This window comes from Crocodylus porosus, unplaced genomic scaffold (assembly GCF_001723895.1).
Source record: "Crocodylus porosus isolate Cpor-Errol unplaced genomic scaffold, CroPor_comp1, whole genome shotgun sequence".
Lineage (NCBI taxonomy): Eukaryota > Metazoa > Chordata > Crocodylia > Crocodylidae > Crocodylus > Crocodylus porosus.
The window spans coordinates 18668005-18694909 of record NW_017728925.1 but is presented as its reverse complement, the minus strand read 5'-3'; the positions used below and the strand labels follow the sequence as shown (position 1 = coordinate 18694909).

General features: G+C 45.5%; 2 protein-coding genes across 2 annotated transcripts in view; one reads left to right on the top strand and one right to left on the bottom strand.

Annotated features, from left to right (window-relative positions):
• SCAI (suppressor of cancer cell invasion) overlaps positions 1 to 23009 on the bottom strand; it is a 63572-nt gene extending 40563 nt beyond the window's left edge. The window contains exons 1-2 of the mRNA XM_019541033.1: positions 22865 to 23009; positions 22728 to 22772 (exon numbers count right to left, since the gene is read on the bottom strand). Of these exons, the coding sequence (XP_019396578.1) occupies positions 22728 to 22772; positions 22865 to 22917 (98 nt within the window). The 5' untranslated portion in view covers positions 22918 to 23009. The remainder of the gene's footprint in view (positions 1 to 22727; positions 22773 to 22864) is intronic.
• Positions 23010 to 23659: 650 nt separating this feature from the next.
• RPL35 (ribosomal protein L35) lies at positions 23660 to 26766 on the top strand. The gene is made up of 4 exons (XM_019541032.1): positions 23660 to 23838; positions 24050 to 24186; positions 25618 to 25699; positions 26542 to 26766. Exons 1-4 carry the CDS (start codon positions 23836 to 23838, stop codon positions 26689 to 26691), a joined length of 372 nt encoding a protein of 123 aa, XP_019396577.1. The 5' UTR covers positions 23660 to 23835; the 3' UTR covers positions 26692 to 26766.
• The last annotated feature ends 139 nt before the right edge of the window (positions 26767 to 26905 follow it).

The window sequence follows — 26905 nt, the reverse complement described above, 5'->3', positions numbered from 1 at the left end:
AATCAAAGAGAGGGACCTACATTTGGTTGTCTGGAGTTTAATTCTTCCATCTTTTAATGATTATCCTCATTGCCACAGTTTTTGCTTCCTGCTAAGCCATCTAACAACCACAAGGTGAAATTCATATTATTTTAAATTAAATGTGATCATTTAGATGAAAATGAACATCAGAAGCAAACAGAGTCTGTAGGAGTTGAATAAATTTAAACAATGATTGTATTTTATAATAAATGTGGAGGAAATGGCAAAACCTTTGCTTTACCAGCAAAGAAGTTTCATGGCTGCAACCTTAATCTCACTACACTCAAATTCATGCTTGGTTACTACTGTTACTCCAATTAACATATACACCAGTCAAATGGTACTTATAAACATCTGATCCTGCAACACCAACTCCTTATTCAATGGTTTGCTCAACAAGCAGAAAACTAGTCAAAAAGTCAAGCTTTTAGTTAGTCAAGCAAGGCTTTTTTTGTTTTTAAAGAAGATTATGGAGTGTTTCAGTCACTCCAAGGGGTTTAAGTTACAGCACATGTGAGTAGAGCATGAATGGCTTACTGCACTGCATTATTTTTAAAATGTGTCTTTGGGACTTTATTAAATGGAAATCCACTCAAGATGGAAATCTCATTTCAACCCAGTGGTAGGGAGAAGAATGTACACCCAAGAATTCAGTGCATGTTCTTCTACTTGCTACCCATATAACGCATACAGTCTATAGGGTGAAAAGACAAACATGAGCGAACTTTACAAAATGTCTTTTGAATGTAGACATTTAATGAAGACTGGAGACCTAAGGAATCAAAATACTTGGGTTTGATATCTGGCAATTCCACAGGCTTCACATGTAACTAGGGTGGCCATCAACTGGACTGTCCTCTATGATGGCCACCCTACATGCAACTCTGCCTTATTTCATCATCATTTATAAAAAAAACCCAGTACTTTTCCAACTTACAGGCGAGTTGAGGCCATGCTCGTTACTGTTTTTAAAATGTAAAACTCTTTGTGAAAAAGCATTATACTAATATGCTCCATGTTAAATGTAAACCCCATTCCCTTTTGGATTAATTTGGTGAAACAGTTAAACTTAATCTGAAGTCCAATACAGATTAAATGAAGTCATAAAAATTGTGTCTTACTGCATTCCAATGTCTGAGTTAATTTCTCAAATGATAACGTCTACTTTGGTGATCCAAAAGCCTCTCTCTTCAGATGAAAAAGCAAATGCTTAGAAAATATCTACTGTTATTTCTGGTCTTCACAAAGATGGTTTGTTTTGTTTTTTTTTTACCAGGAGTCACAAGTCCATCAAAATCCAGAAACAATTAAGCACAAAAGGTCAAATAAAATGAAGAACTGGAAATATCCAGGTTTATTTTCACCATCCAGAACTGGGAACACTTCCAAAGCTGAAACCAGATCATTCAGAATAATGCACTGGAAGGGAGAGATCAGGATCCCACACACACAAAACAGAAAACATCTCAGGAGTCTTACGAAGACATCAAAGGGCCATTCTAAAAAGCTTTGAAGAGCCTCTTGCATCTTGTGGGAAACAGGCTTGAAGTATCTTTCAGCACTGTTTAATTTTAATTGTTAGGTGTATTTGCATGGAAACAGGGTCTTCTGTTTGGAGGATTTCATCTGTTTCTATTTCTTTGCCCCCCAAGTTAGCACTAACGCAAACAAGAGTTCAAGTGAATAAGGCAAGACAAACTTTTTCTCAGTCAGTTTTTGAGACAACATACTCTGTGTTCATTACAACACAAGCTAACCCTTTCTGTTTTTTCTAACAGCCAGTGAGGTTTGGTATGAAATTCACAGTCTCAGAAAAAAGTTCACCCACCAGAACTCCTTAATGTCCAGTCCAGCACTGCCTTCCCAACACAACTGTGCAGCCTGTTCCCTTTTAATTCTTCTGCTGGACTGATCCTCTGCTGCAATGGCTCCCTGAACACCAATTGCCAGCAAGGCCTTCTTCCCCATCCCAGCTGTCAAGCACAGAAGTAAGAGCAGCATGCCTGGGATACATTCACCCTATGTACAAATTTATAACCTAGCCATTTCAATGACGTAAAAGATCCCAGGGGTATCTACTTCCCCACTCTTACAATGCTGTCCTCCATCAACACACTGCGTTGCCATTGAATTTCATGGACACCAGGTGAGGAAACACAGCAAGCATGTACTCTAAAGCAGAAACCTGGTTTTCATTTTTCACGAGAGACACCTTTTTCTAGTAAAATAAACACTTGAGTGGAAAGTAAGTCCTCGTAGACCTTTTTTTAGATTATACTTGCACAGAAAGTTTAAGTTTTAATGAGTAAGCTCATGCTTCATGAAAGGGACCCCTTGCAGTATTTAAGTATATTGGTCACATACCAGTACGTGTCCCCTTTATACTACATGCATGATGTTGTAGTAATAGGGGAGAAGGAAGAGGATAAACATATTTAAAAGGGGGAAATAAAGAAATAATCGGACAGCACCGTTCAGGATTGGGACATGAGAAAGCTCTCTAAAGTTATACCCCAAGACAGACTGCATAAAACAAAATTACATTTCTTCCATGATATTGATGGTTAAATACCTCAGCTCAGATGTTAGGAAATGTGAACCACTATTTCACAATTCATAATAATGAATCACTTGCCTGCTGTGAATTATGAACAGAACAAGAATACAACATTCACCAAGAGAGTAGTGAGGTAGTGTCTAAAATGTACAAAGTCCATCTCTCTTTAGCATACATATCAAATTATGCCAAATTTTGACTTCTACTTGCTTAGCAGATAAGAGCCTACCCTTAACAGATCAGCTGCTCCCCTTCAAACTGTGGAAACATCTCACATTTGCTGATCTAGCTGCCAGACCTACCTTCAACCAGTTAATGAATGTCTGCTGCCTGCTATGGAATCGCTCAAGCCCTGCTATGGCTCTGAATATCATGTGTTCCCAATTCATTTTCAAAACTCTCCCCCCAGGTCACTAGCAGTAGCCCTACCTCATAGAATGCCAGGGAGATGCTGCTGTCTGCACTGGATGTTAAAGGACTGGATTTGGAGTTTGTTGTTTCTAGGTCACAGATATGTAAAACGCGACTCTTCTTGTATATCTTTCCTGTTGCCCACCTGAAACAAGATCTCACATATAAACTTAGGACTTGAAGAAATGGAACTGCTGCATAGTATCAATCTAGAGTAATTTTCTTTAGACCTTTCTGGAGATCTTGGATTTTACCCAGGACCTTAATGCCTTGACAATATGATAAATCCAAGCATTCTCAATTTATTCAATCACCAATATATCAATTACAGGTTGTGCTGATTAATAGAAAAGCCAGTCAATAGCTGCATCCTTTTAAGGACTCCTATAACAAGGTTAAGTTCTATTTGCAAGACAAGCATTTTAAAGTGGTGGTAACCATTCCCTTTCCTGTGGGGAGCTAGCATAACAGATTTCTCTTTTAGTTTGTACTGCACTCTGAGTTAGAGCTCTGCATTTCCTGATCCTTTTCCTGGAGCACCTCTGCTCCTGTACCTGTACTCTGTTAAAGCCTGTTTCTTGCAAGGTGCTACACTCCCTCATTAGACAATAAGAACCAAAAACATTATCATGTTATTCTGGAGTATGGTCCATAATGAAAGATGACAGCATTTTTGGATTTTTTTTGGTCAATTCATGGCTAACATACCTTCCAAGAAGCATAGCTTAGTTTTAACCATGCTTTGGAATACTTTCAGGATGTTCCTTACCCACAGATATTGCTTGCCATACACATGCACACAAACACAGCCAGAGACGTGTGGTATGCAAAAAAGGAAGAATCCACCTGGGATGGAACAGATTCAGTTCCTGAGAGATCAACAGAAAACCTGCCTGGGAAACTGAATGCAGCAGGTCTTCCTCACCTCTTTAAAACAAACTGTTTTGAGTTTTCATTTACAGCCTTTCAAACTTTTCCCAAGTCTGTGCTTGGCAACTGATCTCCTACAAGGTGCTGTAAAATATTTTAAAACTCCTGAAGAGCCAACTGATTGTCAGAAAGAGCAGAACCCAACAGCTGGTGTTCAAATGGTTTTGGAACCTGTAGATGTTAATTAGATTACAGACTCGGCCAGGCAGCCCCTACTCACATACTTTCTATGGGATACCTCAGAAACAAGACTCACGTCAAGTTTTAACAGAATCAATGTAACAAGGTGGTCTGTCCTTTAAGAAGGGATAGCAACCCTGTTAAGGGTACCCAGCTGGGGAGCCTACTGGTAACAGGGGAGCATCCCAATGGGAACTTAAACCCACCCTGAGAAGAGCTGAGAGGAGACAAATTGAGGGAACAGCTGGAAAAAGGAAGCTGAATAGCTTCATAGATTTCATAGACATTAGGGGCTGGAAGGGACCTCGTGAGATCGTCGGGTCCAGCTGCCCCACCATAGGTGGGAAGTCAGCTGGGATCAAGTGACCCCAGCAAGAAATAAATCCCGCTGTTTTTTGAAGGAGCCCAGAGTGGTGCTTGCACCACCTCTGGGGGGAGTTTGTTCCAGATCCGGGTTACATGGAGGGGTTAGTGCCAAGGATGTCCTCTCCTAGTGCCTGGGATGGAGCAGAAGGGTTTGGTTGGCTTGCTTGGTACTTAAAGACTGTTTTATTTGGGGAGAGGGGGAACAGGCTGAGAAGGTCCTCTGGGAGCAAAACCTGCCTGAAGAAGCCAACAGGCTAGGCAACCTGGTAGAGCCTTGAATTCTTCCTAATTATCAGAGGTCCTCCATTAATAACTTAAAAGGAATCCATAGTCTTACTATCCAGTTAGCCAGGCAGTCAGTCTGTATTGTAGCAAACAATAAGACACACAGCTCAGATGACCGAAGGGAAGAAGCACTGCCCTTATTCAGTTTTACCTTTTCACCCAGTTTAACAGCTTGAGAGTTTCTTACAGAGAAGGAAGAAGGCCATTTGTCTTCCTCATGTAAACAATGGGACACCTACTGTACTTCCAAAGGAAAAGCTGGAGGACACAGAGTTAAGATGAAACAAACACAAATGAGTGCCCTTATCCAGGATATTTGTTTAATTAGGACAAGGATCTGCAACAAGACAAGAAAGATCTGTGTAACGTGCTCTGTTCAAGTTCTAATTTGGGAGGAAGGAGAGAAAAAAGAGGTGAAGTAGCTGCCCTTGACACAGCTGCCAGAAGCAAAGTTTAACTCAGAATACACATTCCCATGGCAAGATGAAGCTTGCAGCAGGTCACATTTTGAATGAGCAATTTGTCAGATTCATGGCCTGCGAGCATATCTAACAAGGCATGGAAGTTTGTAGTGCACTCCAAATACTAAAAAGAGTTTGGACTACTTTGGGGACCTCAAATACAGAAGACATTACCCATTCACAAGCTGAGGGGCTACTTCAGTAGCAAGATCCCTCATACACAGATTCAAAGAGGCCCCGACCACAGTGCATGTTCCCAATTTAATATTAGCAGAAGCTCTAATAGCACAAAAGTAACCGTTGTGTATTCCCAATACAGACATATAAGAGAAAAAGGCAAGTTTCTATTCATCTTGAGCAACTGGTTGTTTTGAGACTTTAATGGAGCATTTGTAACTCCAAATGGAGTAACAAGACAGTACACTCTCCCCTTCCCCCATTACTGGACCCTGAATCAAGCACATGGATTCTCAATTAAAAAGATGATGATAACCAAAGTTACCAGGCAGTTAGGGTTTATTAGATCCAATGTACTGCAACACACTTATAGTTTTTAGGTAATGCTCATAAGGTACTAAACTAGGCAACTGCTCTCTTTCTATGGATGCCCTTTTCAGAAGGTAAGTATTAAAATCTCATGTTTAATCTTACAGAAACAGACCTGACATTTAGCACTTGATGTTTGTGAAAAGCTTTTAATGTATAAAGTGTTCCACTAATCTCTCAGTGATTGACAAGAGCTTCATTTTTCCTTTGCCCAAGTGACCCAAGTAGAAAGTCATTTGATTGAATGTGCAATCTTTCACCTCCCAATGACCCAACAGAACTTTAAGTTACGTGACTAGGTAGCTCACTTCATTCACTTCTGAATGTGGCCAGTTCTGGAGTGGAATGAGGACGATCTAACATCATGGCACCTGGCATTGGAAGAGACCTGGTTTGATGCTCATGCCTAGGATGATTAGCAACAAGTTTTTGCCTGGCATATTGCACTAGGAAGCAACAAGATGATGATTATAGTTAATACAGAGTACAGGGAAAAATCCTACAGAAAACCTGCAAAAATGAGTTTTGGATGAGGGACAAGCAGGCAGCACTTCAGTTCTACAAATGAACAGAAAGATACAAAACAGGGAAACAAATGGAGATTTAAAGCCAAGAAAGCAACAAAGAGAGGAGAATTAAGGCAAAGTGGGGTTGTGACAAGCTTGACAAGTTCCATCTGCATGATATTTCTGGAAGAGCTGCCAAAAGAGAATTCTTTCACGGATCCAGGTTGAGTTCATATAGACACAAAATGGGTGCTGCTGCTGTTGCTGCAGTCGTAGCCCTGCTTTCACTCAGCCACAGCATAAAGCCTGAGAATGCACTAAAGAAAGGAAAGGAGAGAGAAGAAAAGTAGGTGGGGGGAAAAAGTGAGAATTAATCCAAGTGGAAATGCCAGAGCCACCTACTACAGTGTGTGTTGGCTTTGTCTTCCCATTCATAGACGGCAGCAGCGTTTGGTACTGTGCAGAGACAGAGCTACTATCATGAGATGCTCAGGAGGGAGGAATGACTCCCCCTACCAAGGCAGTGAGCTGCAGTACCACAGCCAGGCTGGAGGAAGGATTATCATTAGAAACAGCGAGTGGACCCAGCAAAGGGAGAAGCAGAACTAAAAAGCAAGGTCCTTCCCTCATGGATTTCAGGGTGGCAAGAGCAAAATGCACTATACCAGGCAGCCGCACAGCCCTTATTTCTTAATGCCATTGGTAACCCTTCAGATCTCGGCGGCTGCTGTGTCAATGGGCATCTCTTGGCTTTGAGATGCCAGCCACATCAGAAATATTTTCGACACAAAATAGATAGAGGTTCTTTTATGCACAAAGGGGGGGGGGGAAGGGTAGAAAAAAAAAGGATGAACCACAAGAATGAAAGGTGGCGTCAAGAGAAGGCAAAGAAATTTATTTTCTAAATGTTCTGTTCCTCCAGTTATATCACAGATGATACAGAAACCAGATGGGGTGGGGAGGAGGAGGAGAAAGAGACCTACTGAAACATTGCCTTAAACACACTGAGAAAACCAGTCAGCTAGTGAAGACTTACGATTCTTTCAAATCTCTGTTAACTCCTCAGGCTCTATGAGGCAGAAAAAAATCCAGCTCGTCAAGCAGTCCACTGCACATGCCAGGCCTCAAAACACACAGTGCTGCAAGTTTCTTGAGTTCACCGTGTTTGCTCATTGCAACTACCAGGGCAGAAGGGTTTTTGCAGGCGTCCAGGAGGTGACAAAACCCTGCTAAACAGCTCAGCTTGAGGAAGCGGTGTCTGGGATGGGGAAGGGAGGAGCAGGACAGTTTCACAATGCCAGCCAATATTTTTAAAGGTTGCATGTCACTTGCACGGCGCACAGTTCCACTTCCCTGTGGTTTGCTCTATTTTGGCTATGCTTTGCAGTCTCTGTTGGAAGGGGCAGAAACTGCTGAAGTCAACATTATATGCTTCTTGTGGCCAGGGAGCTCCAAATCAAGCTTGCAATGCAAGGCCTCTCTGTGCGCGGAGGAAGGGAATGCGCCAACCAGAGAAAACCAGGCTAGCCAGAACAGCCCAAGCCAAACAGACTAAACGTCTTTCCCCTTTCTTAAATGTAGTACCATTTTTAAACCAGATTTATCCAACCAAAACTAGAGCAGCCAGCAATCCAGCTGCTGGAACAGAGTGGTCATTACCTCACACCTAATGCTCAAGAGAGAACAGCTCACTACACAGAGGAGTTCATGGTGTTATAATATTAAATCGCGTTTCCACAGATGGAAGTTGGGAGTGGGAATGTTTCTAGTGAGTGAAAAGGACAGAGAGAAGTGGAGAGCTTTCCTAGACCTGTATAACTCAAGTGACAGACTGGAGTGAGCACAGATAAATCTCAGGCAAATTCCAGCCTGCAAGGAAGCAATGGCTGGATACAGGACAAGGCTGTCTTTCCTAAAGCATGCCATGCCAGGAAATCAGTCTCCTACCTTCACCCTTTAATAGCTCAGGCAGTTTCAACATACTCATATTTAGAAGATAAGAGTTTTCTGTGCTTATTAGCAATGCTTTATCTAGGTCTCTGAATGGTCAGCTGAAAATGTCCTGCTCTCCATAGCATTGTCCTCAGGTGCAATACTCTCATCTTGCACTTCTGGAAGTGTGAACTGCCAGCCAGCCTCTGACAACTTAACTGCTCATCTGCTCCGTGTGTGTCCCAACAATGAGAATTAAAACAGATGTAAGCAGCATCAAGTGGGGACACCCCACGTAAATGGTAAAAAACACACACTTCCTTCTTAGTAGGCAGTAAATTCATCAAGTCTTGAGGCTTTCAGGTTTTAAAATCCTGCTCTTCAGAAAACCTTATTGATAATCTGCATTACAAAAATTACGAATCTTTCAGAAAATGACTTCTTCACAATCCAGAACCCATAACTCATGCTCTGTGATTCAAGACAGGTGTCTTCATAAGTACAAACATTGGTCTCAAGGTGTCTTGTTTTGTTTTTAAACACCCTGCTACTCAAAATGCAGCCTCAAGTAACCACTGATCTTTGATATACTTATGAGGAGAGAGCTCACAAACATATACTGCAAAGCCACAGATACACTCTTACTACATTAATGCAGCTTCTGCTATTGTTATCTTATAAATAAGACTGTAGAGGAGTGGTTTAGACAGAAAACTATCTAGGGGCGGCCACATTACCACGGAAAATGGGGCCATAGGGATTAGCACAGAGACACTGGATCTCCCAGTGAAAGCAATGACATCTGCAGATATCCCAGGGGATCTCAGAGTACCTATGAATTAGTGATTATGTACCCAGATATCTAGAAGGATAATCACCAAGTCATTATTGGCCATGTGCTTTGCCAATTTCACCTCATTAATCCTCAACACACCTGCAGGGTAGAAATTTGGGGGGGGGGAGGATTAATCCTATTCATAAATCCCACCAACATTTTATGGACAAAAGAACTGAAAACAATCACCTAGTCACAAGTCTGCCACAAAGAACTCCCAATCTACTCTCAGCACCTGCGTGATTTCGACTATCAGCATGTACTGCACAGCACTCACCAGAAAGATCTCATTTGCTAACCAAGGTCAGGTCTCAGGAGTAGTCTCCCAGGAAACAAAACCCATCTCCTACTAGAGCACTTACCAGCTGCTAATCAAGCTGTGCATCTTCAGGTTAAGCAAGGAACACCACAAACTTTCCACTCCATGAATAAGGCAGGATCACCAGGGAGACAGCCAACACAAGGAACTCAAGGGCCCGCGGCATTCTGCTTTAAACAAATCAGTGTATCAGCACTGGAGATGGGGTAGGCAAAAAGCCCTAATCCACCCTCCATGCACCCCCCCCCGCCCAAAAAAAAAATCCAACACCTTATTTTAGTCCATCTTGCATATGGAGCAAGGCACCTGTTCCCACCTGACGTGTGTGTGATGAACCAGTGCATGCAGTTCATGTACTGAAGTGTTTGACACATTCCTAGCATAGTAGGCTGAAGCCCAAGAGTTTGTAATGAGACCATAGATGCAGTGCTGAAGCGGGTAGTGAGCTGACCCAGTCTGACAAGTGGTCTAGGGTACATTTCTCTTCTACTAACATTTCAATATCCAATGACACGCACCTGGTAAGAGTAAAGTCACAGTGGCTGTTTCTCTCCACCCCCCTTCAAATACGGTTACAGCAGTTTTTGGAACGACAATCCAAACTCTGCAAGACGCTCCTCTCCCATAACTCTTCCTGACAACAGGGCTTCTCAAGGAGGCTTTAAGAGGAGCAGGACGGGAGGGAAGTGAGAACAAACTGCATTTCAATCCACTGGGACTGGTCTCAAAAACTTGTTGACCCTGGGAAATTAGTGAAAAGGCTACAAAACAGCAAGGAGCCCACAGCTAAAGGGTTAAGAGAAGGATGTTTATTGAGAGAGTGCTAAGATGACAGTACCAGTGAAAGACCTGAAGTTCTGCTCAACAGAAAGATTCGGGAATAAACTCCTTCAAAATCTTCCTAAGAAGTTTTAGTTTTCGATTAAATTCAGATATCAGGAGTCGGCCATATTTTTTCTTCTTCAAGAATTCCTAATTATTTGGATAGAATATTAAGTACTTTGAGATCACCTGTCAACAGATGCAAAATACTATAACAGATCCCTCTTAACTGGGTCATCCACCGAGCTAGCTTATCTTCCCAAATTTCGTTTACATAAGAAGCCATCTGAGGATTTAAAATTAAAAGTAACATTTTATATTTTTCCCATCTTATTAGCATTTCTTCTTTTAATCTTTATTTGGCAACTTGTGCATTAACAAAATGGGTTTCAGAATCCACACCATTTAAACTTGGATAGACACCACTTACAATCAACTAAATGAGCAATCGTATTAATAGATAGGAAGTGCCACACAGGCTCAGACCCAAGATTTCTTTGACCAATATCCCGCCTCCAACTCTTGCCAGAACCAGAGGCTTTAGAAAAAGGTGCAAAAATTCTCACAGGCAGACATGAAAATTTGCTGCCTCCTAATCCTCATAGCTAGAGATTTGTTTGAGGCCTCAAGTAAGTAGTTCTCTCCTTTCCAAAAGTCTGTACTGATACTACGGCTCGGGATAGCATATCCATGTCAGTGTCCAACCTTTCTGTCAATCTTGTTATAACACTGGCCTCAATGATAGCCTAGCCTCTTCCTCCTTTCTAAAGTAAATGTTCTCTCTCAACAGAAGTTTTCCCAGGCCCCCCTATTCTTACTGCTCTTCTCCAAGCCCTCTTTAATTCTGCAATATCCCTTTTGAGGCAGGGTGACTACACGGTATTTATCCAAATGAGACTACAACCTGGATTCATTTAACAGTAATTAATATGCTCCTAATCATACATTATATGAAAACAAATTCTTTTCTGCAGCATTTTCTACTGCCCTTCCACTTCAACCCATTCCAAATGGGACTCAGCATTAACTTTTTCTTTGCACCAGAGTAGCACACTAAATATTAGTCTAAACTGAACATTTCCTGAATTGTTCCTAACAGAATCCTGGATGGCATGAGTAGCTCAAGATTTACTCTTTAACGCACAAAATGTTTGCACGTTATTGTTTATTAGTTTATTCCAGCTCTTCTGCCTTCTTGATTTTGTTTACCATGTCATCCTCAATATTAGGAAAGAACAAGCATCTCCAAGCTACCCTTTGGTGAATACCACTGAAAGAAAGCCTAATGAATGCTACTTGATTTCACTAAGAACCAAATCTTGAAGGATATGTTTAGCCAGAACAACCCCTTGTACCTGGTCATATAACCTTCATGGTTTCACCAAGCAGTGTTTGTGAACACTGCCCAAACAAAGCCACACTGCCATTCACAAGTATTCAGATAAAAATTAGATCCATACATGACACTCAGTTTGACAGATTTCCTAAGCGTGTCCTGGTTGGTCAGCACAGACTTACGCTAAGATTATCATCCATGAGATTTCTATAGTGCCTTTTAGCCCTAAGGATCCTAAGCTCTGCACAAAGCATCAGAGGTCTGGCTGCCCTTAGTGTGGAGGTTAGGAGTCACAACAGTGAGGGCAGTGGAGGATTTGAATACTAAGGACACTTAAGGGCAAATGGCTACTTTTACATAAAGTGCCACGGGATGTTTAGAAGCCACACAAAGGCAGACATGAGCTCAGTTTGGAGGCAACATCGAAACACTTAAGTTAGTTTAGGATGCCCATCAGTTAGATAAGAATACCGCCAGGGACAACTTAAACAGCAAGAGCAGCCCCAAGTATCACAGTCAAGCCTCGAGGAAAGGCAGACAGACCTCATTCCTACCATGGAAATAGCCTGCCAGAGAAATGGGAAAGGCACTTTCTGCCTTGTACCGGAGGTGTTACTACAGAGGTTGTGCGTTAACCCTCAGAAGGCAGAGGCTGCCAGGGCCACCAGCACTGAACAAGAGGCGCAAGCAACTGACCTATGCCCGGAAATCAGGAGAGGTGAAACCAGAGACGTACACAGAGAAAAGGAATTCAGAGGTTCCTGGGGGCACTGTATGAAGGCCTGGCTCAGCTAATTTTTAGTCCTTTTAAGATATTTTTTCCCTTCCTTGGTCTAGACAAGTGAGAGAGAGAGAGAGAAATTCAAGTCAGTAGACACAGAAGGCACTTTCCCAAGCCCAAAGAGCCAAAGGGAAAGTCAAAGGGTGACATGCTCTCCCAAGGCACTCACTATTTTGTGAACAAGTGCCTTGCTGCTTTTTCTTTAGCCTAGGGTTTATTATGTCAGAAAGGTTCATCCTTTGCAGCTGCCTAATTGTGGGTGGTATTTTGTAAGCCACACACTGAACATTAAACTTTTTAAAAGGCCAATTTAATTAGAATCCAAAATACTGAACATCAGCCAAACTCTGAACAGTCATAAACTTATTATGACTCAGAGAACTGATCAATGTGACCCAGGGAAGCTTCTTCAGCTAAAATTAGAAAAAGAATCTGTATTTTATTTCAGGCTCCAGCAGTTTCGATTACTGAGCTTTCAGCACTGTCCCTTAATAACCTGCAAGCAACCTTCAGGACAAACAGCAGATGCAAATCTAATATAGAGGATCCAATCTCCTTGGGGCATGTGGGTGGGAAGTAGTAGAGAGACGTTCTCCATGTGGAAGGGGTCTGTTTCCTGCCTACGTTTCACCCCTGAAGCCTAGCACATGGGCATGGAATAAGCAAAATGAAGCAGTGAAGCAGACTACTTTGGGTGAATTGATTAGCTTTTAGTGTAAGAGTGTCAGTGTTCGTCTTGCTGTGGTAGGATGCAGCACACAACATTAATCGCTGTACCACTAGATGTCCTGACTCTCAGGGACTTAACAAATTCATTGTTTGCATCAAGCCACAAAAATCAATTCTCAAGTTATCCAGGGTTTACAGAAGGAGTTCTAATATCAAAATTTTGCACATGAAGGTTGCACTATAACTCTGTAGGAAGAAATGTGATCTCATGATCAGAGCCGGAGGCCACTGTATCCTGTCTCACAGTTCTACGACAGCTCTGCCATTTGGCCTCTGCCATGCTTTGTAGGTAGCACAGCTCGAAAATTTAACAATTGTTCCCAACTCTTTTTATTCTGTTCCTACCTCTTACCCACAGCACAAGGCCTTGTCCGAATGACATCAACCAAAATACTCAAGTCCATTCTACTCGTCCAGAAGTTTCCCCAACTTAGACTCTCACAGGAAGCAGGGCAGGGGAAGGCTGAATTGCTGCCCATGAAGATTAACAGGCAAGGTATTAGATGTTTGTTAAAAGTCACACTCTGGAAAGACAGCGGCACATGTAAACCAGAGACTGTTCTTGGACCACTGTGGTTTCTTACCCCAATTTCTTCTATTCCAACACTCTTGTCTTGGACAGGCAGAAATGGCACAGAACTGGAAAGGACCAAGTATGTCAGAGTCCAGACCTTTGCAATGACAGGCAACAGTGTAATCACATATTTGTTCCAGGCATCCCCAAGAGCATCCTCTCCTCCAATATGCCACAGCCATAATGCACCCCTTGAGAAACTCAGAGTTGTTTGTACTAAAGATTCTGCAAGCTACAACGCGCCACAGGAAGAAAGCAGGAAAGACGAAGATGAGTGTACAGGGTCCTCAGCCTTGGTAGCTACTGGGGGGGAGGGGTGGCAGCTGTTTGATAATCAATGTCCAGCTGATCCCAAGAAATGAATATGGCACCACAGTTCCTGAGGACAGAAGGGAAGGGAAGGGGAGAGCCCTACACAGTAGCCCTGCTGATCTGACTTTGGGGAAAATTCCAACTTGACACCAAATCTGATGATCAGTTTAACTGTACATATTATAAGCCAGATCCACAAGCCAGGCACCTGAAGATGCATCTACACTGCAGTGACAATAGCCTGCACAAACTAAACTCACTCCCAGTTAACTAGCTTAGGTGCCGGGGACAGACTAGCCATAGTGGCTGGAAGCTCAGTGTGGGCTAACTGAGCAAGTAATAAAAGTTTGAGATATGCCTTTTTGTAGCAGCTAACTGGATTCGCTTATTATAGTCATGTCTTCAAAGTATCTCTATATGCTTTCCAAATCACCTTTGAGGCTGTTATAAGTTTGGCATACTGAAATTGTAAAAGGCAAGAAACCTAAATATACACCTAAAACTGGCCAAAAAGGAAACTATCCTATTTCTGGTTCCTGCTCTGCCTATGAATCCAAGTTTTATGGAAATTAAAATCAGACTGCCAATCATTTCAGATTATGCCACGGTTTCAGTATGTAGTCTTAAAACACTCCACAAGAGAGATTAAAAACGTGTTGGCAAGCAGCAGGAGTTCATCCCTCCCTTAGCCAGGCACAAGTTGTGATGAATCACTCCAATTTACAGTGAGAAATTGGTACACTAATGGGAATTAAACCAATATAGTAAGGACCAGTCAGCAGCGAAGAGAGGCCATGCTTTAAAAAGAGTAATCTGACCTTTGGTGTTTAATCATTTTGTTCCATACATTCCCTACCCCTTAGTACATCCCATTTTGCTACCACCTTGGGCAAGTGTACTCTACCCTTTTCACACAGCATCTTGAATTATTTGAAGGGTAAACTCAATGCAAAAAAACCCCTGCCACCGAGATTTAGGAACCACCATTTCAACAATGTATCCAATGCATGCATCTAACAGGAAGGCTTTTTTTCCCCCTTTTCTTGCAGAAGGTACTGTACAAGTTGCTGTCTCTTAGAGCACTGGAGTTTGACAGTTCAATATTATGTACGTGTTATACAGAACATACCATAACATGCATATACATATATATTAACAATGTATGTAAAATTATCATTCCTCTTATTCCATACATATTGTACCACCTTCTTTCAAACTCATTTTAAATTCATCTATTGATTCAGTGTGGGGGTAGGAATGGGGGGAGAAACCCCATAACCAATCAGAAATAGAAACCTGAAGATGAGATGAATTAAAGAGAAACTCTGACATACAAAAAACTAAAATTCTTGGTTCCAAAAATGATACCTTTTATTGGACCAACTGGAAAATTGCAAGAAAAAGGGCGCTTCTAAGTGTCTTTGTATGCAAGTGAGGGAGATAAAGGAATTAAGAGTTAAGAGATGCATGGACAGAGCACTGCATGTTGATACCTCTCCGACAGCTGCAATGGTAATCAAGAAGAGCACTGAAGGAAAGCCATACTGAAAATATGGGCACAAAGGGACTGTTTGGCAAGTCTCATGAACCCAGCATAGGATGGACACAAGGAGGACAATGCCATTTTGGAGGAAGCTTTATTAGTTTGATTACCCTGAAGAGTAAAGGGATATGGGTGCCCCAGACCCATACCTGGCAATCCTCTCTTCTAAGAAGCACATGCCTGGTCACAGCACTAGTGTTCAAATGGTATCAGAATCCTTAAAACTGGACATGGAAACAGAGAGTCTCTTTCAGGAAAGGTAGGCATGGGTGGCCTAGCTGGAATAGCCCTTCTGGATGTTTCATCTGATAGCCACATTAAATGCAGAGACCCTGGCAGACAAAGGTCCTTACATAAAAAAAACCCAAAACCCTGCATATGCACTGCTGCTACCAGACTAGAGAACTGCTGACTCCCTGGAGCACTAGTGTCCTCCGTTTTGGGTTTGTTTTTTTTTTTTATTTCTATTGCTCAACAATGGAACTTGTGGGAAAGACAGAGAGTCCTTGAGCAGAGAGAGATAGGCAGTCTATTTCCAGAGCTGTCGAGGTCTTCCCATTCAAGAAATATTTACATGTTTTGTGATCAAGGTTCATTATAAGTCTATTTATAGGCAGCTGAATCACTTAAAGTTACCTCCAAAGCTTTCAGTTCATTTCATCCTGGAAAGAGGAATGCTATTTTTAGCTAGAAGTTAAAATTACATAACATTTTGGGGGCCCAAAGAAATGGCAATATTGAGTCTGATTCAAACTCCCATCAGCAAGGATGCACTTACATGAGGGCTATATGGACCTGAACAATTGTAAATTCCTCATTCATTATTAGCTAAGCCAAAGGGAAATCTCCTCCCCAGGTTATGCATCTTTTTCATATAGTGTCATGAAAACAAACTACAGTAGGAGGGGTAAATGGTATTTGAGAGATGCTGATTTTGCTCACTTCTTCCAGTGCAGACATAGTACAATTCTCTTTCTGGCTTACCTTTTTGGGGGAAGATATTGCCACTAAAGAGGCTTCATTGAGACTTTGTTGTTATAATTACTGCTATCTAGTATTGTAATCATTATTTTGCTTTACTCACCCACATGGAAAATTGTATGTGTCACCTTACAAGAGGCTATGTTTGAAATCAGATACAACCTCCAAACTCAACACAAAGCAGGAGAAGCTGCTATGAAGGGAGCAAAAAGGAGAACTGGTTTTTGACCTGCCTGGTTTTAAAGATGACTCCTCCTTCCTCTAGTTTGACTGAAGTAGCAAGGATATTTGCAAGCACCTGTCAGAGCTTTACAAGAAGTGTTTCTCAGATGTTTCCCATTTTCCAGGAACTTCACATGTCACCAAAGGCCCCCAACCAAAAAAGGACATCCCTCAATCCAACAGGAAAGCCTTCTTTAGGAGACTTAGTGCAAAAAAACATTGCTCTCTCCTTCACATACACTCAGCAGTTTGTAGACTTGATTCTCTCCCCTTTTCCTAGTGTCTCTCATGATGAAGATAAGATACCAGTAAGGTTCAGTATACGGAACTGAAATAATTACTGAAAAGCAGTACAAGGCTGCAGGTGTCTCCAAATCCATTAGGCTTTGTTTTATACAACCAGTTTTACATTCAAGTTTACCTACTTCTGAGGAGTCCCCTGTGGTTCAGTGGTAGCATCTTTGTCTACTACACAGGAGACCTGGGTTTGATTCCCAGATACTTATACAACTATAGCCACGAAGGCACCAAATGTCTGGACTCAGTCTGGTCTTTGGATTCTGTCTCAGTAGCCCAAAGGGAGGACGGAAGGTCTGGGCAGCCTCTACTCCTCCAGATATCCCTGCCCGGACATATCCATCTGGGTGGCCCTCATGCATACACCATGATCCAGGAGGATTGAGGATTGCCACTCCTGAAATGGATCCTGTGGAGAGCTCCAAATGGAAAACTGGTTCTTCTGCGTAAGATGGGTAAAAGGTAACCACCCCAGGCATTCTGAAGAGCAATGCTGAGGGCTAATTCCCCACAAGCACAACCACTGGAGCCTGCCACCAAAGGAAAATTGTAGTGGAGATCCAGCTTTATTTGTCTCAAGAGCCAGAACAACTCAAGGCTGGACCCAGTTAGCCCCTTATGCATCTTCATAGTGTGAACAAAAGTGAATTTCAACAATGGGGAGTCCCCCTGGAGTGTTCTTCTAGCATCTCGTTTGAGCCAGACCCTTTCCCCTTGCTTCATGTATTTCCAATCCCTTGAGTACTCAGAGCAGACAGAGCTGAGCACTTCGGAATACTCCTTAAATGGAATGGGACTGCCTACCTTCCATGTTAAAAACATGTCTTTCTGGAGTGGCTACATCCACGTTAAGGAGTTAACTTGCTCTCCCCTGTGCATTTTCACTTCCCTTAAGCTGCTGCTTCCAGCATTTGGTCTGTGTTCGGCTAGTCTGCGTGTTCCACAGTCCCTCTTTTGTTGCAGCTCATGACCTTTTGCACCCAGGCTGGACAAGGGACAAAGGCAAATGGATGTCACCACAGCAGTACTTCTGCTCTGCTCCTTAACCAACTTAACTAGCTTTAAGTAACATCCAACAGCCAGCTTATGAGTCACAGATGACTAGGAAACATCAATAGGTGTGGCTCAGAAGAAAGTTGAGTGTTAAAATCTCCTGATTTTTTCCTCTGAAAACAGGAGAAAAAGGAAGATACTGTACAAGCTTCTCTTCGGTTGTTTGAAGTTGTTCTTTTTTTTTTTTCCTTGTCTTCCATTCATATTTCCCCTCTGCCCTTTTTCTACTTTCCTATTTCTTCCTCTTGCATACCTTCTAGGAGTTCACCACGTGTCCCTAAGGGTACACATAACCCAGCTCGCGAGACTCCACAAGCTGAACTACCGTATTTTTCGGACCATAAGACGCACTGGACCATAAGACGCACCCCTCCTGGAGCCTCAGTCTCCGCGGCAGCGAGTCCCTCCTTCGGACTCCTGCCCCGTCTGTTCCGGCCGGCCATTTTTATTGCCGGCTCCCGGCCACCGGCACAGGCGCCGGCTTCCGGTCTAAACAAGCGGCGGATGTCCCGCTCGGGCTCCGCCGCCTCCGCGGGCAAGCTCCGCCCCGTCTCCCCGGGACACACACCTTCGGACCATAAGACGCACCCTCGTTTTCCCCCCACTTTTGGGGGGAAAAAAGTGCGTCTTATGGTCCGAAAAATACGGTACTTAATGATTTACTTGCTCACAATTTGTCTGCAGCAGTCAGTGTTTGCTAGTTGTGTGTCGGCTTGATTATACAACAGGATCACGGCACCAATCTGCGAACGAGCTGTTACTTTGCACAGGTCTGCAGCACTGCAAGAAGCCAGTGTGAGAAAGTGAAAGATGTGGGAGGAAGAGGCACAGCAAGGGTTGAATATAAGAGCTAACATGACAAACCACTAAAATGTGGTGCAGGGGCTCAATACAACCCATGGGGCTTTAACACAGCAGTTCATGATGCGAATAACATACATCCCAGTATGACCCAAGCAGCCAAGCTGAGCTACAGCAAGGCATATGGGACCCGTGGTATTTTTGGGCTGCCCCCTCAATATATGAGCTGAGGGGGGAGTCAGTCAGCTCCATTTTATGCATGTTCAGTGGCAAGTTGCCAACACAACTATTGACTGAGCCAGATCTGGGTCCTGTTGAACTAAGCCATCACCTAAAGCAGTATGGAAAAGCACATGCCTCTCGCATCTAGAGCAGCCAAGTTCCTGGAAAGCATCTGAGTTACAGGATAGGTTTTTTTTCTTCCTCCGAAAGTCACTGATGTTTTTAACCCTTTGATATGCAGACACCAATTCAATCCAAAGAGATGCTGCTGCACTGGCACCATGAGAGTTAACAAGATGTACTTAAAGCAATATTGACTGGATAGCCCAAAAAACACTTGAGGCCAGCTCCTGAACCAGAGGGCAGTAATCATCTCATTCTACATCTTGTTAACATTCTCAGCCAGGGTGTTGGTGGCTGCTTTCCAACTGGAACTTACTCTGATAAGCAAGAAGGCAGTACTAGCTGAGAGAGAGCCATTTGATTGGTTTGGTTTGTTTGCTCCCTTCCCTCCAAGTCAGGGTCAAGGCATGCTGGCAGCAATTACGTGCAGAGTATCAGTGTCCCAAAGCTTTGCCCTCCAGAATAGAAATCATTTCTGGACCAATTCTTTTATCACTTGGCAGGAAAATCCCTATGCTGGCTTCGGCAGTCAAAGGGAGGCTATAATTATATCAAGTAATTCAGTTCTTGGGCTTTGTTCTGTTGTAATAATAGCAATAATTAACAAGACTTCAAAGGATCCAGACCTGTTGTTCCCCCCAAGCTTTTTGCCATCACTCTTCACTTCAGGGAACCAGATTGATGGTTACTCTGTGCCATTTTTATTCCAGGGCTGCACTCAGCTCCCTCAGCACATGTAAACTGCTAGGTGATATTTATGTTGGCAACTAGCTACCATACTTTATAGAAGCAGACCTCTGCCTGACCCTTACCCTGCTGCTCCCACACAGGCACAGTCCATTCCTGTGCGCTACAAGAGACTGGCTAAAGACAGAGGTGCTGAGAGGGCTGTCTGAAATCACACTCCCAGGGTGGAGTCAGCAAGCTCATGGCAAGCAGCCTACATTACAGGCAAGGCCCTAGTCTGCAGTCATCACTCAGACCAGATCCCCATAGAAATGCACAGGAGACCTGCCTACACAGGCCCTGGCTTTTTTTCCATCAGTCTTGCTTAGGACACAGAAGTGCCACATCACTGCACACATTTCTGTAAAGAGCCTCTCAAGTTTTACTGTACTGTTCACTTAAAAAAATACAGCCTCAGCAGATTATATTAAACATTTGGGGATGTGTAACATCTCAGGAGACTCCAGACTTTTATGCTGGAACTCTTCTTCCACAGCATAATGAGCATGTAATAAGCCAACAAGACAATGAATCCAGATGATCAAATCCGTACCTATGCACAGACCCAATGCTCCACTCATTCACATTGGTTTAGTTCAGGACTCCTTCCATTGAGCTCAACAGGGTGTAAAGCAAGAATGGAATATTTATAACTGTACTGCAGCAGTCCATAACTGCCCTTGCCCCCATGACAAACCAGAGCTCTGAAGTGCCAGACACTGTATGAATCATAACAGAATAAGGGCTGCACATTTTTGTGTCCTCTGGATGACAAACACAAGCATGTTGCAGACATTAACTGAACAGAACAGCAACCAAACCCCTCTCTTGTTACTTGCTAGAACAAGGGAGTTGAACATTGCAGCCTGAGAAATGAGAGCAGCTTCACCCTGATGAATGTCTAGGCACAGTGTTCTCCTTGTTCACTGCGACTATCAGGAATACCTGCTGCTCTGACAGAAGGTATTAAAGTGACAGCAGTCATGCCCTACGTTTATCTGCTCATCTTTGCTCTTAGGCTTATTTTTCTAGTAGCAACTTCTCTAGATTTAAATCAAAATTGTTTTACTTAGCAAGGAAACAATTTGCAGCTTGGTAGGAATCCAACACATTGTAAATGGTATATTTATGCAGCACAATCCTTTGGCAAAGTTATTTTTCTACTGCCATTTTTCAGATGAATGTTTGCAGGATATAAGCTCCTAGCGGTTTGTCTACAAAGCGTTAAGTACACAAAGTTTACGTATCTCTGTTGTCACAATTATTCTTTTAGGGAATAACTCAAAACAAGTTATTTCTTCGGACTAGATGATCTGTCTAGGTCCCTCCACTGAGTCTATGATTCTTCTTCCAAGTGCCACACACCTGTATCGCTACCCCAATGCAGACACTACCTTTCACATGAGGCACTGTGAATGCTCACAATGGTGCTGTTACCTCTGCTCTCCTTGCAGCTGGAATTTCACCTAGGCCACCCTAGTGCCCTAGGGCAGGAAGTCTTCCAATTTTTACTTAGGAAATTGATCCTCAGGAGAATTGCAGTATTTTATTTTTTTTACTTCTCTGCTCCAAAGTCAGATGGTTCTCTCTGTAGCAAAAGAGTAGAAAGACTCTCCCTTCTTCACAAATGGTTTCTGTAAAAAATGCCTCATTTTCTGTAGTGCACAGCATGAGGCTTTAGCTACTATGCTTGCAAATTCTATCTGCCCTATTTTGGCAGTACCAACTGATGGAAAAGGATGCTCTTTGCTTGTCATTCAGTGACTCAGTGTTTTTTCCGGTTAAAATAATTACTACTTAGTTCACCAAAACCATTCAGAGCGTGAAGGGAGAGCAGATTAATCTTAGTGAGAAATTAAATGTCTTTTTCTACAAGTCTAATCTAGTCAGGTGTGATACTGAGGATCTTAATCACTTACTCATTCGATGGACTGAGCAATGAAAGCAACAACTGTTATGCAAGCAGGTTCACATAAGGTCAGTGAGCACATTCTAGAGTAGCTGCATCTGCGAGCCACTACAGCAACGTCTACACTAGGATGCTTTGGCTAAGATTCCCAGCTGCTGCCACCACCATCTCAGCTATGCTGCTGGTAGCAGTGGTGGAAGAGACAGTGCAGACAAGCTCCCTGTACACTCCAGCACTCAATCACCTTGCTGTCTAATCCACAGCACAGCAGGTCTACACGGCAAGGCACCTCAAACACCTGCCCTCACCACCCCAGATCTCCCACCCCAGACACTAACGAGGGTAAGGACGGCATGGAATTTCTGCTAGAGCTCCCTGAAGGAGACAAAACATGAGTATAGGCTAGTGGGGCCTGCTGCTGGCCCCAGGCATACACCAGCACCTCCAGATAGATCCCGGAAAGCCATTCCACTGTGAATGGCGGGAGATTGGAGCCAGTCTGGCTAAACCCTCCACTACCCAGTCTTGTCATCCAAAACAAAGGATGGGCTGGTGATGCCAGCATGCAGGTTGGCTGCAAACCAGCCCCAGCTGTGGGCAGCCTACTCAGCTCCCTCTCCGGAAGGACAGCTCCACACATATCATAAGTGGGTGCCTCTGGGACCTGTCACCCATAGACAAGCATGGGGAGCCGGACAGGACAAGGGCAGGGACTCAGGAGCCCTGGAGGATGCTGGCATGGGTGCTCCAGGGCTGGTGCAGGGTGGCCATGGCCCAGCCAGGAGACCCACCACCCTGACACTAGGGCCCCACCCCGCCTCCAGCAGGCCTCACAATGCGCATGAGCCGCCTGCCAGGCAGCGAAGCCCCGCGCGCATGCGCCCCCTAGCGGCGGGGCCAGAGCAGCGCACATGCACCCCCTAGCGGCGGGGCCGACATCGCCTCACCTGCTCTTGCGCTTGCGCGAAGGCTTCTCGGCCAGGCCGGGGGTCCTGCGGGCGAACAGAGAGAGGCGGTGAGAGGCGGCCGAGGGGAGGGGAGGGGGGCGCCTCAGGTGCCCGCCCCGCCCCCCACTGCTGCCTACCTGGAGGCCGGGCCAGTGCGGGGCAGGCGCTGCCGGGCGGCTCCTCTCACCATCCGCGCCGCCTCCGCCAGGTCCTGGGCGAAGCTACCGCTGCCACTGCGACCGCTCCGGCTGCGGGAGCGCTGGTGTGCCGCCTCGCACCAGGCTGGGGGCGGCCTCACCCCGCCCCCGTGGCGCGTCGATTGGTCAGGCGCTCGGCGGGGCGGCGACGCCACGCACGGATTGGCCTCAGCGCCCGCCAGTCTGCCGTCACCGCCCTAGCAGCGTAGGTTGAGCGGCGCCGGCTGCCTGGATACGAGCGGCGCGGCGGTGCCGGGGGCGGCGGCGCCACCGTGTGGCCAGGAGCGGCGCTGCGCCCACCAACTGTCCCGCCCCCAGCACCCTGCGCATGTTACCCCGGGCGCCGCTCGTGTGCGACCGCTCACACGTGTCTCCCCCCCTCCCCCGAGCATACCCTCGTGTATGACCCTAGGCACGGCCTCGTCTGCACCCTCACGTGTGTGACCCCTCGTACGCATCCTTACACATGTCACCCACCTGGGCATGCCCTTGTGTGCAGCCTCCTGTGACTGGGCACACCCCCTTCCATGCGTGTCACCCCCTGTGCACGCCCTCATGTGTGACCCCTCGTGCATACCCTGAGACGTGTGACCATCTGGGCTCCCCCCTTAGGCAAACCCTCTCATGTGTGACTCCCACGGGCACGCTCACACACGTGGACGCCTGGGCACACCCTCATAAGTGTGCCCGTACGAGTATAACGTCACACGTGCGACCACCCGCTCCCTCCACCTCGCACCTGCAGCTGCGGCCGCTACCACTGTGCCGCCCGCGGGGGGAGGAGGGCTCTTAGTGCCGCCCCTGGCTCCTCCCCGCTCCCCTCTCCTCGGCACGAATTGGTCGCTTCCGCCGGCGGCGCCTGCGCGCAGTGGTCGTGCGCGGCTACCGTCCTTTCCGCCGCCGACGCCATCATGGTGAGTAGAGCCCTGCGCCACTGTCGGCCACCATCCGCCGCCATCGGCGCGGGCCCGGGGCGCGGGGGTGGGGCGCGGTGGGTAGGGGTCAGCGCGGGCCCGCCGCCCGCAGCGCCGCCGCTCTTGGGGTGGGGAGACCGGGCGGAAGAGACAGCCCCGTGCTGAGCGGGGTGCGGGGCCGGGCCGGGCCTGACCCTGCTCCCCCCCGCAGGCCAAGATCAAGGCCCGCGACCTGCGAGGGAAGAAGAAGGAGGAGCTGCTGAAGCAGCTGGATGACCTCAAGGTGGAGTTGTCCCAGTTGCGCGTGGCCAAGGTGACCGGCGGCGCCGCCTCCAAGCTCTCCAAGATGTGAGTGCGGGGCTCGGCGGGGCGGATGGGAGCCCACCCGCCTGGGGCTGCCTGGGGCCTCGCTCCCCTCCCTGCGCGCTTCGCGTGTCCCTCGGTGGCTATCGTGAGCCCCATCCGCGGGGTGGGGCATCACAGCAGGGGGCGGATGCTGGGGTCTGTGCTGCCCCAGCTTCACTTACCACTATTTCAGCACCTTGAACCCTACATGAGGAGGGTGGGAAGGGAGCTCAGGAGGTTGCATCTAGTCCAGCCCCACGGCCAAAGCAGTACCAGACCTGTCTACATCATCCCAGCCAAGGCATTGTGGAGCTGGGTCTTCAGCACCTCCAAGGATGGAGACCCCTACATCATCCCAGCCTAGCGGGGGCTTAAACACTAAAGATGGAGACTCCCCCACCTCTCTGGGAAGCCTGCTTCTCATGAGAGGCTTTTTTCTAATGCCCAACCTCGATTTCCCTTGCTGCAGCTTGAGCCCATTTGGCATTTATAGATGTCCCTTTTTCTGCTCCAATATCCCGAAATCCAGCCCGTTGGAGCAGACTTGATTAATCGAGTCTGCAGAGTGTGCAAGCCAATGCACCTGGTGGTGCAGCACGTGCATTTGTATAAGCAAAATGTGTAGAAAATGGTAGCGGACTAAAACACCTTCGATGCATGTTCACTCAGAAGCCTGCCGCCACCATCTTCTCAGCGCTGATGTGCATTTCGCCATTTGTACAAATAGACGTGCTAAGTGTTTTTAAAAGCGTCCAGTGCTGCGGTGCGTGCATATGTACAGATGCCCGTTTCTCCTTGTCCTGTCATCTGCCCCCCACTGAGAATAGTCCAGCTCCATCCTCTCTGTACCCACCATGCAGGGAGCTGGAGGCTGCTATCCAGTCCCCCTCAGGCTTCTCTTCCGCAGACTCAAGAGTCAAGGGAGTTTGGATTCAGGCCATGCCCTTCATGCCCAGGCTCCGTAGTGACAGATGCCCCTTTCCTTAAAGGATGTGTCCAACCATTTCTTGGATCTGGCCAAACTCTCAGCTTCCATCATCTCTGGTCCCACCTCTAATTCCACACTGGGTGAAAGAGAACTTCCTTGAGTTCATTTTAAACCTACTCCTGTCATGTTGCAACCCCTCTGTGTTGCAGCGTGAGATGCTTATTACGTACCTTTGCCAGAAGAGGAGCTTGGTTGGATGTAATCAGCATGGATTTGAAAGAAGAGGGGGAGGGAGTTTGCTGCTTCTCTGGGGAGAGGGGAGGTTCCAGCCCAGTAAGATGTAGATCACTATGAGATTGCTGGTAAGGTTCCAGCACAGTCAGGAGCACTGCTGGGGTGACAGAGCTGCATGGTACGCATTTGAGCTCTTCCACACTCATCCACAGATACGTCTGTTTTTAGTCTTTTATGGTCTATGTCCTGAAATCTGTCTTCACCCTGTGCAGCCGGGTTGTCCGTAAATCCATTGCCCGAGTGCTGACTGTCATCAACCAGACCCAGAAGGAGAACCTAAGGAAGTTCTACAAGGCAAGTTCCATTTTGTACTCAATGCTGAGCCTCTTTCTTGTTGTTTTCCAACATCAAGGTTGGTTGGGTGAAACCCAGCCAGTTGTAGGAAGAACTGAACCTCTGCCTACAAACTCTGTCTCCAGTAGTTTTCGTTAAGTATAGTGGTCCTTTGTCAAGGTATTGTTTATTGCAAGGCTAACACCCAGCACTGCTCTGAACTTGGTAGAGGCAGTGTGAATCTGCTCTTGCTAAAGAAGTCTTCTGCTGGGTAGCATATCGCTTACCTGGTTGAGTGGGCTTTCCAGCAGGTACAGTTGTAGACCCTTGATTCTGAAGTGTGTGCTGCTTGCTAGCCTTTATTTTCCTGTCTTAAAAGTTCATAGGAACACTAAAGCAGGCTACTCCAAGGCTGGGAGGTGCTTTATCATTTGGGGCCTTGTTCTTCACTGTTGAATGGGCTTATTTGGAGCAGGTGCTCAGGTAATGTTTTGAGAAGGACAGGCAGGCTTGGGATTCATACAGTCAGGTTTTCTGCATTGCAGTCCTGACCACTATGAAAGCAGTAGTGATTGGTAGGTGGGACACACCTGCTTGCTAATGCATTAAAGTGCATATCATGACTTCTAGCAAAGAGGCTAGAAATGAATGGGCATGAATGCAGTAATGTTGTCAGAATACAGCTTGGTCAGACTCCAGGGCTGGCAGAAGATTACCCTTCTGCCGTCTCTTGTGCATATAGGCAGTTGAGCTCTGTGATCCTGCCCATTTTAAGCCTAGCGCTAGAGATTACCTATACTGTACTTCGTGTATCCCTGCTATTCCAAAAGTTCTGAGGCTAACTTGTATATTTCTGCAAACAGGGCAAAAAGTACAAGCCTCTTGACCTGCGGCCCAAGAAGACTCGTGCCATGCGCCGCAGACTAAACAAGCATGAAGAACATTTGAAGACCAAAAAACAGCAGAGAAAAGAGCGCCTATACCCAGTCCGGAAGTATGCTGTTAAGGCATAAACCCTTTGTATGCTAAACATTCGTTAATTATATTGGCATCCATTAGTCCATATTAAACACCATGCTGTTGAGAAACTCTTGGATATAGATGCTTGTGTGTAATTCTATTAGTCAGATTAAGAGCTTGTCAGTTTATGGTACCATTGAATGGGAGGAAACTCCACGTAGAAGCCATGGAAGCCATATTAAGCAGCTTTGAAGATGCTGGCATTAA

Bases quoted from the DNA above. Each gene is read 5' to 3' on its own strand.
- RPL35 (XM_019541032.1), top strand. The intron at 24,187-25,617 runs GTGAGTGCGGGG...CACCCTGTGCAG, and splicing joins GCCTCCAAGCTCTCCAAGAT to CCGGGTTGTCCGTAAATCCA. The intron at 25,700-26,541 runs GCAAGTTCCATT...TTCTGCAAACAG, and splicing joins ACCTAAGGAAGTTCTACAAG to GGCAAAAAGTACAAGCCTCT.